The 19,352-nt window shown below is 36.9% G+C and overlaps 1 protein-coding gene across 5 annotated transcripts in view; it reads right to left on the reverse strand.

The window, feature by feature from the left end:
• ABCA6 (ATP binding cassette subfamily A member 6) overlaps positions 1-19,352 on the reverse strand; it is a 75,263-nt gene that overhangs the window by 22,017 nt on the left and 33,894 nt on the right. For all 5 annotated transcript variants that reach the window (XM_053570861.1, XM_053570862.1, XM_053570858.1 and 2 more), the window contains exons 13-26: positions 18,870-18,980; positions 18,213-18,388; positions 17,881-18,000; positions 17,394-17,532; positions 16,753-16,843; positions 15,828-15,967; positions 11,656-11,772; positions 10,305-10,488; positions 9,738-9,904; positions 7,638-7,771; positions 5,334-5,471; positions 3,366-3,473; positions 1,886-2,059; positions 1,564-1,677 (exon numbers count right to left, since the gene is read on the reverse strand). In XM_053570861.1, the coding sequence (XP_053426836.1) occupies positions 1,564-1,677; positions 1,886-2,059; positions 3,366-3,473; positions 5,334-5,471; positions 7,638-7,771; positions 9,738-9,904; positions 10,305-10,488; positions 11,656-11,772; positions 15,828-15,967; positions 16,753-16,843; positions 17,394-17,532; positions 17,881-18,000; positions 18,213-18,388; positions 18,870-18,980 (1,913 nt within the window). The remainder of the gene's footprint in view (positions 1-1,563; positions 1,678-1,885; positions 2,060-3,365; positions 3,474-5,333; positions 5,472-7,637; positions 7,772-9,737; positions 9,905-10,304; positions 10,489-11,655; positions 11,773-15,827; positions 15,968-16,752; positions 16,844-17,393; positions 17,533-17,880; positions 18,001-18,212; positions 18,389-18,869; positions 18,981-19,352) is intronic.

A 19,352-nucleotide genomic window follows, 5' to 3' on the forward strand; every position in this document is an offset into this window, starting at 1 on the left:
CTGACTGCACAGCCTCCACTCATGAGAAAACCGTCCCTGCTCAGCTGCTCCATTGAAAGCTGGAAGATAAGGCGTGGGGTATGGTTCTACCATTGCTGTTGAATGTTCCCTCATCTGAGAGATTGCCACCTCTATATAAACCTGGATAAGTTCTGAATATTTGGTAAACCAGGAGCTGATTTTTCACTTGACACATAGCAAAAATACGTCTGTCTAGATGTACATTTGTCCCGGTCTGGAATGAACTCTGTGTAAAGACGGTCAAAAAAAAAGAGCAGGCAAAGCCACAAATAAAAAAGAATCATGATTCCAGGCTGTGAGCTACTTAAGACTGAATAACAATTAGCTGAAAAGGTATTTGTGAAGACACTCACTGGGGCATTCCTATGGCCACTAGACTGGAAGACACAGACCTGTCCACAGCCTTATCAGCCCAATAACCCCAATATGGCTTAACTTCATTCACAGTTGAAACTAGGCAAACACAAAGAATGCGTGTGAATTCTTTGTTAATCTTTGCTACATACGGTATATAAGAATGTTGGCTGAGAAGAAGCCAGGAGTCGGTAAGACTCTTCTGCTCACATTTGATCTGCATACCAACTTCTGGGATTACACGGGACAATGGCAGTAAGTCTGCTGATTGAACAAAAAATCTTCCAGAGAAAATATGAATGGAAAGGCCTTTTATGCATCAAATCCTCATAACTGCCTCAAAGATGGTTTCTCCAAGTCAGGTAGCTCTGTGGTTCTTTCCGTAGCTTCTGTCATTGGACTGGATTATGCTGATGATGGAAGGCGAGATAGTAAGAGACATTATTTGCTGAATACCAAGAAGTGTAAGCAGAGAAGTCATATCAGAACACTTTTGCTGAGAAGCTCCCTGCTGACCAAAAAGTCCAAGAATAATTTCTTATACAAATCAGTGGGTGATATCAAACACATCTTCTTACAGATGATCTCTCCTCTCATAGTTTCAGGACTTCCCTTCCAAGAAATGGGCGCTGTACTGAAGACATAATCCCACCATCAGCTGAGAATATCAGTCAGCGGGATCCTGAAGTACAGGACTCAAGGCACTCAGGGTCTCCAGAGTTTAGCATCTCCAGAAAAGTTTTCCATAATCTTTAATAAGCTCTTGACTTTCATTTCTACTTATTAGTAAGTAATCTGGAATAAGTATAAAGTACCTTCACTATTGAAAACTATTGGCAGCTAACCGTGAAGACTGTAGAAATAGATTGTACTGTCAAATGCTATGAAGACAATTTTTGTTCCAGTGCTACCAGAAAGCCTTGTATTCTGAAGGAAATATAAAATCAATAGTGTATTTTAAACTTGACATTTTCTGAGATGTTCTCGATAATTCTCTTAAAGAATTGTACCTGGATTCTTCAAGGAGATTGTTGATTCAGTAACAGAGTTACTCTTCCTTCTGCTTTTTTGGTATAATTTAAAAATGTTTTAAAATGTTCCCCCGCTGATAAAGGCAAAATTATTATATTTAACATTACATTGAAAATTTAAAAAATAACTCTGTTTTGTATGTAAATATATACTTACAATATAGAAGCAAAATGACAAAAGGCCACTGTTTGTCTTCCTTTTTTGAAAAATAAATGATATCATATATGTTAAGAAGACGAGAGAAGCTGCATAACCAGGTGTAATTATAACCTGAAGGGTATACAAATAATAGTCAAAAAGTGAAATTTATCTGAGGGAAAAATTAAATTACAAATATTTTATTACATATGCACTTTACATGGCTTTTTGGTTTATGACTAAACAAAAATTAAAATATCTTGATTACATAAAATAACATTGTTAAAATTTATTATTCGTGATTTTATAAAATTTGGTATATGTACTGTGTGTTACTTACCATAGCCCACACAATTCGCGTTGTAGCATAAACATTTGCCATGTTTTCCATATAGAAAACAAAATACATTAACAGCAGGAGCAGAATGAGGAAGGCAGTGTCCACCAGAGCCTGCCCACACCAGTAGGCAGAGGTGTAGAGACCAGAAATCCAGAGCTGGGACTTAGTTTTCTTCTGACGAAAAAACAAACGATATACATAGATTCAGTTAAAATGCAAATCTCATTACTAAGAAAATGCCGTGAAGGCTATGTTAACCAGTTTGATGAAAATATTCCAATTGTATGTAAAACCAGCACATTGTACCCCATGATTGCATTGATGTGCACAGCTATGATTTAATAATAAATAAATAAATAAAAATGTAAATCTCAGAGACACACATTGGAAGAATTTTTTAAGATAAATATAACCTGGTCTTCTGATATTCTTAAAAATAATTATGCATTTATTGTTTAGGAACTTGAAATCTATAAAGCCAGTTTTATAGTTTTGAAGGTGGGCATTTAAGAAAAAAGTATATTATTTTGTTTGATAGATTTGTTTGCAAAACCACTTTAACTCATGAATAATGGATAGAAAAGTAGGCCTCATAGTGATCAAGGCATTAAGCTCCTTCCAAAGAAATGTGTTTTTATCACCTGAATGACATAATAAATTTCCCTTTGTTTAAATAGCTTCGTGGAGAGTTGCTGGCTCAGACTTGTGAAAGCTGAACCCCAATGAACTGTTCTATCTGGATCATGGGCATCAACGCACCAAGTATCACATAAAATTTTTATTCCCGCCATGGAAAAGAAATTCAAGTTTTAGGAGGTGGGGAACCTGTGGCTTTCCCACAAGTGGCCTTCTAGTCCTTAAGTGTGGCCTTTTGACTGAATCCAAATTTTACAGAATAAATCCTTTCATTAAAAGGGATACAGTAGAGAAAAATGAAGCTTTTTTTTTTTTTTTGCCTCCTTTGGTGTTAAAAAAGAATAATCTTGCCAGGTGTAGTAGGCATGAGCTACTGTAATTCTAGCACTTTGGGAGGCTGAGGCTTGAGCTCAGGATTTGAGACCAGCCTGAGCAAGAGTAAGATCCTATTTCTACTAAAAATAGAAAAATTAGCTGGGTATTTTGGTGGGCACCTATCATCCCAGCTATTGGAAGGCTGAGGCAGGAGAATTACTATGAGTTTGAGGTTACTGTGAGCAGAGTGAGACTTTGTCCCCCCCCCCAAAATAAATAAATTAAAAAAATAAATAAGAACAATCTTGAAATTAGAAGGCCTTAAGTAAGTCTCTGAAAAATCATTGCAGTAAAAATAATTTTGCATTTTTAGAGGTAAATTTTCCTGACTTGCCAAAACAATGGCTAACTACATTTTCTAAGTTAAACCTATATTTAAATGTTTTTCTCAGAGGAAAATATTTTGAACATATAGCATTAAAAATACAATTATTGAAATTTCTCAAGCTTCCCTCCCCCTTTTCCTTACTTTGTAATCACTGATGCTGCTCATGGCAATGTAAGGAGAAGTGCTGCATAAAACCAAAAATAAGAAAATGGAACCTTCTGGAAGCCCACTCCAGTATGTTGCAGAGGCCTGCAAAAATACAAGGTACTTCAGTGAATCATTTTTAGATGAAACAAATACTAATAACCATAAAGAATGTGCTTTTTTTTTGGCTAGGGCCACCCCAGCATATGGGGCAGGTGCCCTACTCCTTGAGCCACAGGCGCCACCCAGAATGTGCTTTTTGAAATATTGAAAAATCAAAATCAAAGCATCAATGTAGTTCATCTATGCCTAGAGGTAGGAGAGAAAATATTTCTAATCATGTATTGTCAGGCTTCAACTCAAAGAACGAAACAAAAACGTCAAAAACAATTCAGGACCTACTTTTGGACGTGTTTCCAACAGAACTGAAAGTAGGATCTTGAAGAGGTATCTGCACACTCACGTTCACAGCAATATTATTCCCAACAGCCAAGAGGGGGGAGCAACCCACATGCCCACATGAACAGATAAACAAAATACGGTATCCACACAAACACGTGCACACAGTGGGTGCTAAAAAATGTATACGTTTCATCAAAAAGAAAAGATTGTATGAAAATTGTAATACTCAATACATACCTATAACATCTGTTATGTTGTGTGTTTTATGTTGTGTCTCTCATAATTGCAGAAATCAAACGTGACTTGAGGATTTCAATTTTCATACTTTTTTTCCCTATTCTTAAAAAGTCCACGCTATTTTGGCACCCTCTGTGTGCATACAAATATGTATGTGTATGGTAAACACTCACACACATGTGTAATACATACAATGATATTATTCAGTCTTTAAAAGGATCACTGCTTTCTGGTGTCTAAAGTGTCTGAAGAAAAATTGTAACCAGCTGACACAATCCTGAGAATGCAGCCCGTGAGCGTCAGATACCCCTGCGCTGCAGAGCACTATGGGTAGATGAAGAAATGAATCAGGTAGCACATAGCTCCAGAACTGGAGGGTCTTCTTCCTATTAGTCAATCTATTACCTATGAGCATTTAGTCAATGGAAGGTCCAGTAACAAATAATATTAGATTTATAAGATTCTAAGACAGGGCTACATGCTCTCCTGATTTCCAATTCAGTGTCTTCTTTTTTTTCTTTCTATTTTTTTTATTATTAAATCATAGCTGTGTACATTAATGCGATCATGGGGCACCATACACTGGTTTTATAAACAGTTTGACACATTTTTAACATAGCCTTCCTGTCAACATAGCCTTCCTGGCATTTTCTTAGTCATTGTGTTAAGACATTTATATTCTACATTTACTAAGTTTCACATGTACCCTTGTAAGATGCACCACAGGTGTAATCCCATCAATCACCCTCCTTCCACCCATCCTCCCCCTTCCCTCCCCTCCCTCTCCCCCTTCCCCAAGTGCCCATCGATCCACGAATGGATTAATAAATTGTGGTATATGTACACCACGGAATATTATGCAGCCTTAAAGAAATATAAAGACTTTACCTCATTCATGTTTACATAGATGGAGCTGGAACATATTCTTCTTAGTAAAGTATCTCAAGAATGGAAGAAAAAGTACCCAATGTACTCAGCCCTACTATGAAATTAATTTATGGCTTTCACATGAAAGCTATAACCCAATTCAGTGTCTTCTCTCTTCTTTTCCTCTCTCTCCCTTTCTCTCTCTCATACAGTTCTGCATCAAGTTTGCAAACGTTTTAAAACACTCCCTAAGAGAGTGATTCTTTCTCATTCGAATTCTCTGATAATAACTTAGCAAGAAAAAAACCCTATTCTGTTTGAAATAACCCACTTGAAATGTCAGGACAAATTAATTTTCAGGACTAACAATACATTATGTGTATTTAAAGGCTAAAGAGAGAAAACATAGGCTACTTGTCTAATTTTTAATTGTTTAGAGCCAATAAATCCAATACTTACAAAAGGATATGGGCTTCTCTCGATTTGAATATATTGTGTATGGTTAAACATTCTAAGCAGCCCGTTGCTGATAATATTCATAAGAATAGGAAAACAGTGCATTCTCTTGGTATTGCACACAACTGAAAAATTATAGTCCTTTAAAAAAACAAAAACAGAATAATGTTAATTTTAAATCCTTAAAGAACAAAGGCAAGGTTTATATAACATATGTGAGATCCTGATGGTGCCTCATTCTCGCTGTGTGTCCCTCTTCGAGTTAACTGACTTTCTGAGCTCTGGATTCTTCATCTATAAAAGGGGATACTAAGTGGGTTGTTATGTGGTTTAAATGAGGTTACATACAGGTAGATTAGTCCCTACCACAAAGTCAGCGTTCACTCAATAGGGATTTTTATTAGTATTACTAGTTTTAGATAATTTTGTCCCCATTTTCTGATGAGGAAACTTTGGTTAGTGAAGTTTAAAAAGTCTACCTGAGGCCAGGCAAGGTGGCTCACGCCTGTAATCCTAGCACTTTGGGAAGCCGAGGTGGGTGGATCACCTGAGCTCAGGAGTTTGAGACCAGGATGAGCAGATCAGCCTGAGCAAGAGCGAGATCCCATCTCTAAAAAAAAAATAGCTGGGCGTTGTGGCAGGTGCCTGTAGTCCCAGCTACTTGGGAGGCTGAGGCAAGAGGATCACCTGAGCCCAAGAGTTTGAGGTTGCTGTGAGATGTGATGCATCTACCAAGTGTGACACAGTGAGACTCTGTCTTAAAAAAAAAAAGTCTCCCTGATACGGAGACACAATCCATTTACAGCAGGCAAACAGAGGAACGCTGATCTTCTGGGTAGGAGATAAGGATGGAACTCATAAAATATTCATGGTTATATTACCCATGAAACATTTTCAGACTTTCTGAGGCGATGTTTATATACTTTATGAAAATGTCCAAGCACTTATCAAGAGGTTAAATATTTTTAAAATATTACCAATCGTTCATATAGAAAACCTTAGGTAGGGGGGTGGAGCCTGTGGCTCAGTGAGTAGGGCACCGGCCCATATACCGAGGGTGGGTTTGAACCCAGCTCTGGCCAAACTGCAAACAAAAATAGCTGGGGATTGTGGCAGGCACCTGTAGTCCCAGCTGCTCGGGAGACTGAGGCAAGAGAATTGCCTAAGCCCAAGAGCTGGAGCTTGCTGAGTTGTGACACCATGGCACTCTACCAAGGGCGACAAAGTGAGACTCTGTTTCTAAAAAAAATAAAAATCATAATAATAAAAAAAGAAAATATGTTAGGTAAATAACAAAAAACTCAGCTACCAAAGTAGTTTTCCAAAGCTGGCACATCCTTTATAACATACTGTATTTAGTTAGTTTAGGTGGGACTTAATTCAATGGCATATCTTCAAAGAATTGTTTTCATTTTTATTCTCCTTGTAGCAAGACATAAAGAGGTAGCTTCATTTGCACAGAAGATTTAAGAGTCCTTAGGATTAAGATGTATTTTCTTTCTTTTCTTTCTTTCTTTTTCCTTCCTTCCTTCCTTCCTTTCTCCCTCCCTTCCTTCCTTCCTTCCCTATATTGACCTCAGAAGAGTGCTGAGGTCAATATCAGCATTCTCATAGCTCACAGCAACCTCAAACTGTTAGGCTTAAGCAATTCTCTTGCCTCAGCCTCCCAAGTAGCTGGGACTACAGGCGCCTGCCACAATGCCTGGCTATTTTCTGGTTACAGTGGTCATTGTTGTTTGGCAGGCCTAGGCTGGATTCGAATCCGCCAGCTCCCATGTATGTGGCTGGTAACCTAGCTGCTGAGCTACAGGTGCTGAGCTGGATTAAGATATATTTTCAATAGCCTTGTTCCTTGATGAATCTCTGTGGCTTATACCCTTCTACACAAACTGAAATTGGCTAAGATAGACTGAGAATACTTTTATCACAGAGATTTCATGGAATGTACATTCTCAATATATAAAAACATCCTTCAGGTAGTTAGCTATCGAATAAGATTCCTTGAACCCATAATTACATTGGCTGATGATTATGAGTTGTAATATTTTCATTAAGCTTGAACCATACAATTAAATTTTGCTTCTTTTGAATATAAAAATTATCTAATTCAAAGTTGAGAGAACATGTTTTACAAAAACTTACACAAGTGTCACAGTTTATTAAATAACAACCTGCAATGTTTTTCTGAATCCGATCGCCATATGCTAAGCTGTAACTTTCTGAAATTTTTTAAAAATTTATACAGGCAGCAAGTTGTTATGGCTTCTTTTTCTTTGTCATAAAAGCAAAAATAAGAAGCAAACATACCTTTTGTTTCCCAGAAACTATGATAGCTCCATTGTATGAAAAGCCTTCAGTGACATTTCTGTTTGCAAAGTCATCTACTTCCAAAAGTATACTTTGATGCTTCAGCGACTGTATAAAATCTTCAATATTGGATTCTAGTATGAAATCAATAATAAAAGGCCATATAAAATAAATAAAATATGTGCCAAACTTTTAAAGTAAACCTCATAAAATAAAGTCAATATTTGTAGCATAGGACGAGAAGGAATGTTTCTTTGGGCATCAGAATAATAAAATCGGCCCAACCAGGAGAAATCACTCCCCCTCTTCTGTTTAGCAAATCTTAGTCTACAATCAATTAGCTTCATAAATCTGTTTAATGCAAGTTTACTGTGCGATCATAAAAAACAAGATAATTCTATGTATGACTTCTGGTAAATACATTTGAACTGAGTATCTGTGGAGATACAATAATTTTATAAGGAGTACTTCAGATTGTCCAGCCTAAAATAACCAGTGAAAACACACTCCTCTCTCCCTTTTCCTTCAAAAACTGGAAAGGTAAATACATGTGCCTACATAACCCATACATTTTACTTCTTTTACATATTTACACATATAGCATATATATTTTTTATATTTTATATTTACATAGCATACAAATATAAATGGAAATAGAAAATGGAAAGGATGCTATTATCAGATCATATTGTTTGATATGACTCTAAAGAAGAAAGCAGATGAGATTGTTTGACAGAGAAATAGGAGCTGAGAAAAATCCACAGTCTGCAGCCCTCAAGAGCAAACAAGTGAACAATAACCAGTTTCCAGGACATCTAAGCTCCGAGGGAATGAATGCGAGATGGTTGTGAATTGGCTCACCAGATCTGGAGCAAGATGAGAAATCAGACCTGTCCCAGGTCCACACAGAGCAAATAGCAGCTGCAGGTGCCACCAGGGTTAAGAATCAAATCTACTAAGAGTAGAGTATAAATGTCTTAACACAACAAATTAAAAAAAATAAAGAAAAGGAAAACTAGAGAGCCAAAAAGAGAAAAAGAATCCTGTATTTACTTCTTAAGAGACATTATCTGAGGAGAATAGGGCAGAACCTGAAGTTAACTCCAGACAACAATTAGGGCAGGAAGGAATGAATAAAAAGAAAAGAAATACTTTTTTTTCTCATTTAGCCTTTTAAACAGGACTTCATACTTTGGCCACTTAGATCGTACTGGGGCTCTGAGATCAGAAAATAGGGCCAAAGCTGAGGTAAATTCGGATTCCTCACAAATGGAAAACACACATAGAAAATAAGCTTGCGAGGTACCCTGGGGCAGCCAAAGGCTCCATCCCCACAGTCCCTTGACATAAGAAACCATACGGTCACCTGCGTAAATGGGACTTTTTACATTAAAAGATAAACATCTTACCCATGATCATCACATTTGGAGAAAAGAGGAACAAGATGTCACAGAAGCCCCAAACTTAAATCACAAAATGTCCAGCAACCAAGAACAGAAAAGAAAAAATAAATAAGCTAACACACGCATACTGTCTTCAGAGCGACTCAAAAGGACAAGACATCCACGATTTGCCTCTCACACAAGCTGATAGGTAAACAATTCTCAATCTTGTAAATTAAATGTATGATCAGCGAGACTCAGTTTTATGGTAGCAGGGTGAATAAAATTTACTTTCCAAAACCCAAATGGAAATAACAAAAGAATGAGAAACAGAAAGGAAAAAAACATATTTGTTTAAAGATGTATTAAAACCCTAAATCACAGATAGGTGTGAAAATCAGAATGAGTAAATAACTCATCAAGAAAGGATTCACAAGATAAGGATTCTTGTCGTATACTATTATACTTCACTGGAGGACCTGTGCTGCAGATAGACCATCTTTGCCCGGCAATCAGTGTGTCTCGTATTTGTGGCACAGGCCACGCTGCTGTAACAAACAGATCTCAGAACAGATCCCAAATCAGAGCAAATATATACAGCTGCTCATACATTGTTTTCTATGAATGAAATGTAAATACACATTTTCTTCCCCCATGTATGCTAATAAACAATAAAAAATCATTTATTTCTGAATTTAAATTTTCTTTTTCTTTTCACCTGTGTTATTGATGATCAACAAGCTGGTACGGGGTTCCTGGGGAAGTTGTCCAGGAGAGAGGAAATATAATCCAGTTTTAAACTCCCAATCGAACTTTTCATTAAACATAGCAAAAATTATGTATTCCACAATCAAAGGGAATGCTGCAATTCCAAATACCAATAGTCTAAACAACAAAGAAAAATTACCATATGAATCTATAGCAGTTTTTTTTAATTTTGTCAGACATTTCACAAATATTTATTAAGTGCAAAATCCACTTTATGCCAGCTATGATTCTAAGCAGCAGAATTCTGAAAGTCACACCTTAGCAAGCTGCACAGTCCCAAAAGCCACCGCCTTATAAACTCCGGGTTATCAAACAATGAAAACCAAACACACCTGGATGTATAAGCCTAAGTGAGTGCTAATATACAGATGTCCCCACTTTCAGTAAAATCAAATGCTGTATTTATCCATCCCATGGCAGAAATGTTGGGTATTGCATTCTAGTTCTTCGTTCCCTTCTGATTTGAACCTCTTTTGAAACTCCTTATCTGACAAAACCATAGCATTCTCATACTCACAGCGTCAAAAAAACTTTCCTTTCACGTTTTAACTTTAAGAAACGGAGCCGGGCTACTGCACAGACTTGCATTCTCCAGAGGCCCATGCCCTTCGCAGCCTTCTGTGTTTCAGGGTGAGAAGAGTGAATTTGCTCCATTTCATTTAGGCTTTCTGAGTCTCTTGACATCTCCACTTGTTCAAAATCTATCACAAACACACATTATTAATCCCATCCTTAGGGTAATATCATTAATAATATTTAAAACTGTTTTACGTTTGTTTTCATTTTTATAGCCAATTCAAAGGAGTTGTTTAGACAACATTTTTTAATATTTATTAAGTTCATACTTCACTACTGCTTTCTGTCTACAGTTAAGTTTTATATGTACTTTACAATGGTGATGCATATTAACATAAAACTCTTTAAGAAAAAATGTTTGAGAATGTTTGTGGTGATGATGTAAGCAATATAAAAAACATATTACTATGTCCATGTTCTATAAACCAGAAAGCATACTGAGTTCATATCAAAAGAAGAATTCACCAAAAAGGCTGATCTCATCATCTCTAATCTTTAAAAAGGCAAAGAAAGTCCCACATGTAACAAAATTCTGAGGGATTTCAAGAAATCTTCTCCATAGGAACAGCCGATTCTTGCCTAAATTTCCATTCTTACTAAAGCATCAATAATTTAGCAATTAGGGGAAAGATCACTAGCTCTGATGGTCTGAAACCATCAGACATATATGTGAGTCCCACATTTATGTCTTACAAGTGGTAGGATTGTGGAAGATACTTTAACTGCCTTAGGTCTGATTTTCACATCTGTAAAATGGTGCCAATGACACTTGCTGGAAGGTTATTGTAGGAAGATAATGTTGAAAGTATACTATGCACACATTAACCAAAGTGTCTGGCATAGAAGACATTCCATAAATGACAGTCCTTATTCTTACCCATTAAAATGTACTAGACCTGATGCTAAGAATTCTCTCCATTAGGAACTCAGTGGAATTTTGTATACATGTGGTATTAACAAGCTAAGAGCAATTTATTTATTTTTAAAAATCTGCTCAGCCTCATGCCCCAGAATAAGACGCTCTCAGATGCTCAAAGTAACCAGGAAGCAGTGAGCATCCAGGGAAAGGAGAAGACTGTTGAACTAGGAGATAGTTTTCAGAGACATGTGGGCTTTATATTCAGTCCTAGTAATCATGCTAAGAAACAATGACAGCCTGTCTTAAAGAGCAGAGGCAAATGTGGGATGAATCAAATTCCTCAGTGTGAATCACGTGTAGGAAATTATAAATACTAAATTAACATGTAATCATTTGGAAATTGATTTTCTGTGAATTGTACAAGTGGCTTTACCTTGTTTGATAGTTGATTTTCCTTCTAATTTCATAAAGACTTCATCCATAGTTGACGTGGAAACATCATAACCCATCACTCCCTGGGCGGAATATTTATCAAGATCACTGAACAGATCTAAGACAAAAGGCAGGAATACTTTGAAAAACTACATCAATAACTGAACCAACTTAATGTGTACTTATTTAAAAGATGATGCAGAATATTACGCAGAAAATCCTGCCTTTGGAATATCACGAAAGTCAAAAACAAAATGTCCTTAGAACGCTCTCACTCTTTAGTGGCTGTGTTAAATCTTTCCCGCTACATTTAAACTGTCTGTACTTCATCTTCTACCTCAGTTTATGAGCTTCCTATGGGCATCTCTGAGGAAATATGAGCATCGGATGGACTATCATCTTCTCACCACCACACTGCAAATTCATACATACGAGGTCTGACAATTAAGTTTGCAAACTTGCTTGCCTCTATGTGCTTATGCTGGCAGCCCTGTCCAAACACGTTGGTAAGGTTTCATAACCTTGGTATATCAATGTCTCACCCTGATGTTCCTGTCCACATGTGGGCTGTGTCTTGCTGAGTGACATTCATTACTACTGTTGCATGTTTTCATGTGCCATCACGAGAATGTCAGAGCTTGAATGAGAGCAATGAAAAACATTACATTTCTAGTTGAACTTGGCAAGAGTGGAAGTGAAATCAGAGACATGTTAGCCCAAATGTATGGGAATGTACAAATGGCAGTGTACAAATGGCTTCAATGTTTTTCCAAAGAAAGAGAATGTATCACTGATGAGGCGAGGTCAAGGCAGCCAGTACTAAGCAGAACTGATGAAAACATTGCAAAAATTTCATTGAATATTGTGTCAAAATCACTGGCTGAGTGTGAGAAGTATAGCAGACCAAGTAAAGATCAATAGAGAAACAATTAGGAAAATCTTAGTGTGAGAAGTGTGTGAAATAATGGTCCTGAAGGAACTCGTCGAGTAACAAAAGCAAAGGAGAGTTCAAGTTTGCCAAGACCTTTTGGAGAGGCAAGATGATGTTATGGACTATGTTCTCTCTGGTAATGAAACATGGGCATACCAATACAACCCTGAAACAAAACATCAAAGTATACAATGGAAGTGAACCAATTCTCCATGACCAGAAAAGTTCAATCAATCCAAATCAAGAGGTAAAAGAATGTTGCTAGCCTCTTTTGAGATCAGAGGGATTATCACTATGAATTGCTACCAACTAGACAAACAGTTTACCAAATTTACTATTTAAAAAGGCTATTACTATTATTTGTTATTATTAAAAAGTTAGATGAAAACAACCTGAACTTTTCACCAACAACTCATGGCTCTTGCATCACGACAAGGTACCAGCTCACATGGTTGTCATTGAGGGAATTTTTAGCCAGTAAACAAATTACTGTTTTGGAACACCTACCTTACTCACCTAATCTTGCCCCCACTGACTTTTTTCTTTACTGGAAGATAAAAGAAATATGGAAAGGAAGACATTCTGATGACATTCAGGACATCAAGGTTAATACAATGACAACACTGATGGCCATTCCTGAAAAAGAACTCCAAAATTGCTTTGAAGGGTGAATTAGGTGCTAGTGTCAATGTATAGCTTTCCAAGGGGAGTGCTTTGAAGACAACCATAGTGATATTCAGCAATAAGGTATGTAGTATTCTTCTAGGGTGAGTTCAAGAACTTAACTGTCAGACCATAGGCCTCTACCCATATTCTGTGTTTTCCTTCTTTATGGGTCTTTCAGTGGTGTCTCAGTGTATTTAACATAAAAAACAAAGTCAATAATAAAACCTCTGAGGCTCCACAGAACCAGTCTCCATCTTTTCATACAATTCTATCCATCCCAACGTTCCACTCTGCCCCCTCACTCAGTGCCCTGCAGACAGCTCCTTGTCTGTTCTACTTGAAACCCTTTTGACCATCTTCTTTTTAGGGACTTCAGTGGCCACATATATAATTCCTTATCCTCCTCTCACCAAAAAAAAAAGGAAGTAGGTTGGCTACACCTCATGGGGCCTTAGTTCAAGAACAGAATAATATTGAATAGTCCACCAATCTGAGAATGCTGTCTTCCATGCTCCTACAAGGACAGAGAGTATGGCCATATTGGAGAGGGGCTAAAATTGAAATTCTTAAGTATTTGCCTAAAGAAACCAAATAATTCAAAACAACTTATTTAAGTTCAGCTTATATAGAATTAGACCTTTAATAAATCAAATGTTTAAATAAAAAGGATGCTATTTAAATCAGAAGAGACTGAAACATATTTTCTCATTTATAAAACAAGTAAAATTATGCCATTCACCTCACAGAACAGCTGTGAGAACTAAATGAGTCGATATACATGAAACCATTAGAACAGTACCTAACACACAGTAAACATTGTACAAGAGTTAGTGATACTTAGGATTACTTATCAAATGAAACTTAAGAGGGTATTGTTATCCTTCTATCTGGGAAACTATATTTAACACTTTGGTAGAGTAAATAAACTATAGGCCGGGCACAGTGCCGCACACCTGTAATCTTAGCACTATGGGAGGCCGAAGTGTATGGATCACTTGAGCTCAGGAGTTAGAGACCAGCCTAAGCAAGAGTGAGATCCCATCTCTACTAAAAATAAAAAAACTAGCCCAGCATTATAGCAGGCACCTGGAATCCCAGCTACTCGGGAGTTTGAGGCAAAAGGATCACTCAACCCCAAGAGTTTGAAGTTGCTGTGAGCTGTGATGTCACTACACTCTACCCAGGTGACAGAGTGAGACTCTGTCTCAATAAAAAAATAAATAAACTGTGTTTTTATCTGAAAAATAATGCACGCACTGTTGAATTAAAATAGCACAATCTCTCCTTATCAATGGTTTTGCTTTCAATAGTTTCAATTACCCTCAGTTGACTATGGTCCAAAAATATTAAATGAAAAATTTCTGAAATAAACAATTTAGAAGTTTTCAATGCCATGCCCGTCTGAATAGTGAAAGCTTGCACTGTCTCATTCACTCCCAACCAGGACATGCATCATCTCCTTGTTCAGAAGATCTGTGGCTACCTCTGTACCCACCCACCTGCTAGTTACCCAGTAGCCATCTGGGTGATGGCCCTTGGATCAACTATTATAAGACTGCTGTGCTTGTGTTCAAGTAACTCTTATTTTACTCAAAAATGGCTCCAAAGAGCTAGAGTAGTGATGCTGGCAATCTGGATATGCCAAAGAGAACCCATAAAGGGTTTCCTTGAAGTGACAAGGAGGAAGTTCTTGACTTAATAAGAAATAGAAAAAAAATGTATGCTGAGGTTTCTAACATCTCTGGTAAGAATGAATCTTCTATTCATGAAATTTTGAAGAAGGCAAAAGAAATTTGTGCTCACTTTGCTATTTCATCTCAAACTGCAACTGTTATGGCCACAGTACATTATAAGTGCTTCGTTAACATGGAAAAGGCTTTAAATTTGGGGGTAGAAGGCATGACATGTGTTCTGACTGATGGCAATTGGGTCTGGTACTGCTCACAGCTTCAGGCATGAACTGAGGGTTTTGGAATCATGTACCCCCCACAGAGAAGGGGAGACTATTGTACGGGATGAAAACTGTAGCAGATACTTTAATATCCCACCAAATCTCTTCTGCACTCACCTATACCCAGTACATTTGCATATTCAAAACACCTACCTGAGATCCTTTTTCTGGCCTCATAAGATTGCAAAGCTCCTGTTCAGAGTAATCCTAACTGGTTAGAAAGTTAATACTCCTGGAAAAATCCCTTAACTAAGGATAAACAGAGAACACACACTGCATCTTCCTCACCTTCCCAGTGACATCACTCTAACCCCAATTACTTACCTATTCATTTATTTTCCCCCAGTGGCATGATACCTCAATTGCCCCCCACTGTAATCTGCTCCATAATGCAAACTGCTTGGCTTTCCTGTAGCTCTCTCACACCCCCATTATCTGCTGGTGCTTACAGCGATCAATTACCAAATAAATTAACTGTACCCAAACCTTCATCTCAAGCTCTGCTTCTCAGGTGACCAAACCTAAGACAAAATCCAAATTCGTCAGACAATGGAAATTATAATATTAATAATGATGTAAACATTTGTTCCCAAATTTCATTCCATTGTAATCATTTTTAAGTTACCTGGAAATGTATTCGTTCTTTCCAACGGCAGCGTATACACAAGGCTTTCCTTGCTTTCTGTTTTTAATTTAGCCTCAGGGACATGACGATTAATGAGGGATGTTATTTGTTCTGGATCACATGTTTCATTCCTATACAAACTAACATTTAAAAGAAAAGACAAGTCATTTGCAGGTTCTCCACTGCCACCCCAAAAGAAGAACTCTTACCAAATTTCTAGCCATTGAGCACTACTTTATATGGCTTTGTGGAACTGAAAAAATTAGTAAATAATAACATTAATGAGGATTCATCAGTTTAAAAAGCTTAGGGTCAATACATAGATGTATAAACTCAAACTACAGATATAACAAATACATAATAAACTTGAAGTTATATACTAAGCATGATGATAAACAGAGGGAGGTGAGAACACAGAGACAGAAAATACTTATTAGAGAAAGTGATTACACCAGACCATGTAGCTGTCAGAAATCAGCAGCTACTAGGAGAATTTGGCATATATACAGGTTTTATTTGGCCATAGAGTTTATTTTTTAAAACTCTTTTGGCCTAGATATGCGCTTTCTCGTTATACACCGTTGCCACCACTCTGCTCCCAAGTTTATTCCCTATTGATATTGGCTTCTGAAATTATTTGTTTTGTGTCCTATGAAAGTACAAAAACAAAATTATATGGCTCAACTGAGAGAAAAATGGTGCATGACGTAGCCCTGCTGTCGGCAGCCAGCCTTGGTTTGCAATGTTGGTATGTTGGCCACTGTTAACATTAAATAAGGTTGGGGGAGGCAGAAACATCAGAAAGTACAGATCAGTCCAGTATGACCAAGATGAAGCAAAAAGCCTGTTCTCTATCATGACTGTCATCTTTTTGACATTCAAGTTTTGAAAACACATATATCCAATCTATCCCCAAAGTCTTTACCTTAAGTGATATCCAAGACCCCACTTTCTCTTCAAAAAAATAGAAGATCCTGCACACTTCAGTCTCCCGTTGGACATGATCACTTTTCTATCTGAGTAAATAGAAACAAGCGAGAAAAGGTATTAGGAGTCATGTCTTCCCATTCCCATAACAATGGGGAGCCAAAGCTCAGAATTTCACGGACGTAAGCTAAGTGCAATGTGCGTTTTAAAATTGGAAACACAGGTTAAAATTGATGCATTCAAAATAAGCTCATGAACACAAGTCTATGTGTTTGCACCCTCCAGGACGTCCTGAACAAAAGCATTGCAGATGACATGGCTATGCTGCATTCCTGCTCCCACGCTAAAGTATGACTGACTATTCTTCAACCAAATATATGTTAAAGATTTGAATGCTTAAATTAAATGACAGCTGACCTGAAAAAGTGATCATAATTTTTCAGTAGTGGTCAGGATCTAGCAATGGGACAACCCAGGGAGGAATTTCACATTGGAACTCAACTCCTGCTGTTCACCCACTAGACTGCTGTAGAATGTAGCACACCAGGGAAGGAGGATAAGGCTGTTATACTGCAATAAACATGACTTCTAAATCTCTCAAGTTCTTTACAGCGATACTGAGATAAAACCAACAATTACCAGCCAGAATGTCAGCCTCATCCATGAACTGGGTACTGAAGAGGATGACACGATTTGCTCTGCGTTCTTTCAGGAGGCTCCACACTTGATGCCTGGAAAAGGGATCCAATCCAGTAGTTGGTTCATCTAAGAGCAAAACCTACAGAGAATAAAGATACATAAATTATACCTCATGTCTGTGTTAACTGTTTCCACATGATGGCATGGAAAACAGTTCATGCCAAAAACCTACAGAGAATAAAGATATATAAATTATATCTCACGTCTGTGTTAACTGTTTTTACATGATGGCATGAAAAACTTAAAACCTCGCCCCCAAATAGTAAGTATCCAGCCATTTGTCTCCAATATACCTATATTTAGAGTTAAACCTAACAGGTTCTCTCTTGATATATTACAATGGAAGCTCTACCACTTTTAACAGCAAGAGAGCTTGATGTTTTAGGGACATTCTATCTGCTTTCCTCCCTGGAATAATCTCATTTACCTGAGGATCTCCTAAAATGGCAATCCCGAAGGTCAGCTTTCTTTTCTGTCCTTCACTTAAATGTTCAGCAACTTTATCTTGAATGTTTTGTATATCCAATTCCAACAAAATTCGTTGTACCTATTGTATGAGAAAATATTCCAGGCTCAGAATCCAAACAATTCTTATTATACAATTTTAACTGCCCAGTAAAGCAGTGGACACTTTTTATGGGACCACTTTGCCTAAATCTTATTCACAACGGGGCGTGAATCACTGAAGGAAACTAGGCGGTCATGATTTAAGTTGGTGAATGGTTGGTAGTTAGCGGACCCAGCGGCATGCCCATCTACCTCTTGTTCCACTTCCTGGGGGGGAATCCCCTTTATTTTAGCAAACAGGCTGAGGTTTTCCTTCACAGTGAGAACGTCAAATTGGATATTGAATTGAGGACAAATACCAGTGATCTTTCTGATTTCCTTCAAGTCTTGCGTTTCAGAGAGATTTTTATTGTAGATAGTAATTGATCCTAAGAATAGAAGTTAAAAATAAATTCATGTTGGCAAGATAAGACATTTTATTAATATTCAGAGATCTTAATCAAAAAATATTGGTATAGGGTGGTGCCTGTGGCTCAAGGAGTAAGGCGCCAGTCCCATATGCCAGAGGTGGTGGGTTCAAACCCAGCCCCGGCCAAAAACCACGAAAAAAAAAATATATATATATATTGGTATATATTCACAAATATATGAAATGATGACTTCATAATTTATGAACAACCATACTAATTATTTTTGACAACACATATGTTTATAAAAATATTACACAATAGAATAAAGACAGCTATTTTTATAAAAATTGAAAAATACAAAATACATTCAAAATCACATAGTTCTGAGAAACAACATGAAATAAACATTATTTCTCTTAAACCATCAATGATACAGGCATGCATATGACCTTATTCCATTATCAGTTATCTTGCCATGGAGAAATTTCTTTTTACTCACCTTCTGTTGGAACAGATAATCCATTCAGAATGTTTAGCAGTGAAGTTTTGCCAGCTCCACTGTGGCCCAGTATCGCTGTGATTTGATCTTCATATATGTCAAATAGCAAACCTGTTTTGTAAATAAAATGTTAAAATTATAAATAGGAAAGCATTAGATAGGGTTTGTCCAAAACATAGAATAAAACTATTTAGACATATATTTCTCAGCATTTAAACAGCTTAAATAAAATACACAACGTTCAACGTTTTCTTAATTGCCAAAATAATACATTGCTGAACTACAATATTTAAAATAATATATGACTGGTGGAGGATACAGTGATCAATGGAATAGAATTGAAGTCTAACATGGACCAATGTAAGCATAAAAATAAAGATTAATAGAATGATCTTTCAAATTCATCAAAAAGATGAATTATTTATTAAATAATATTGGGATAATTTTAATTTCCATTGTTTTTTAATGAAAAGTATATGATGT

Source organism: Nycticebus coucang, chromosome 18, assembly GCF_027406575.1.
Source record: "Nycticebus coucang isolate mNycCou1 chromosome 18, mNycCou1.pri, whole genome shotgun sequence".
Taxonomy (NCBI): Eukaryota; Metazoa; Chordata; class Mammalia; order Primates; family Lorisidae; genus Nycticebus; species Nycticebus coucang.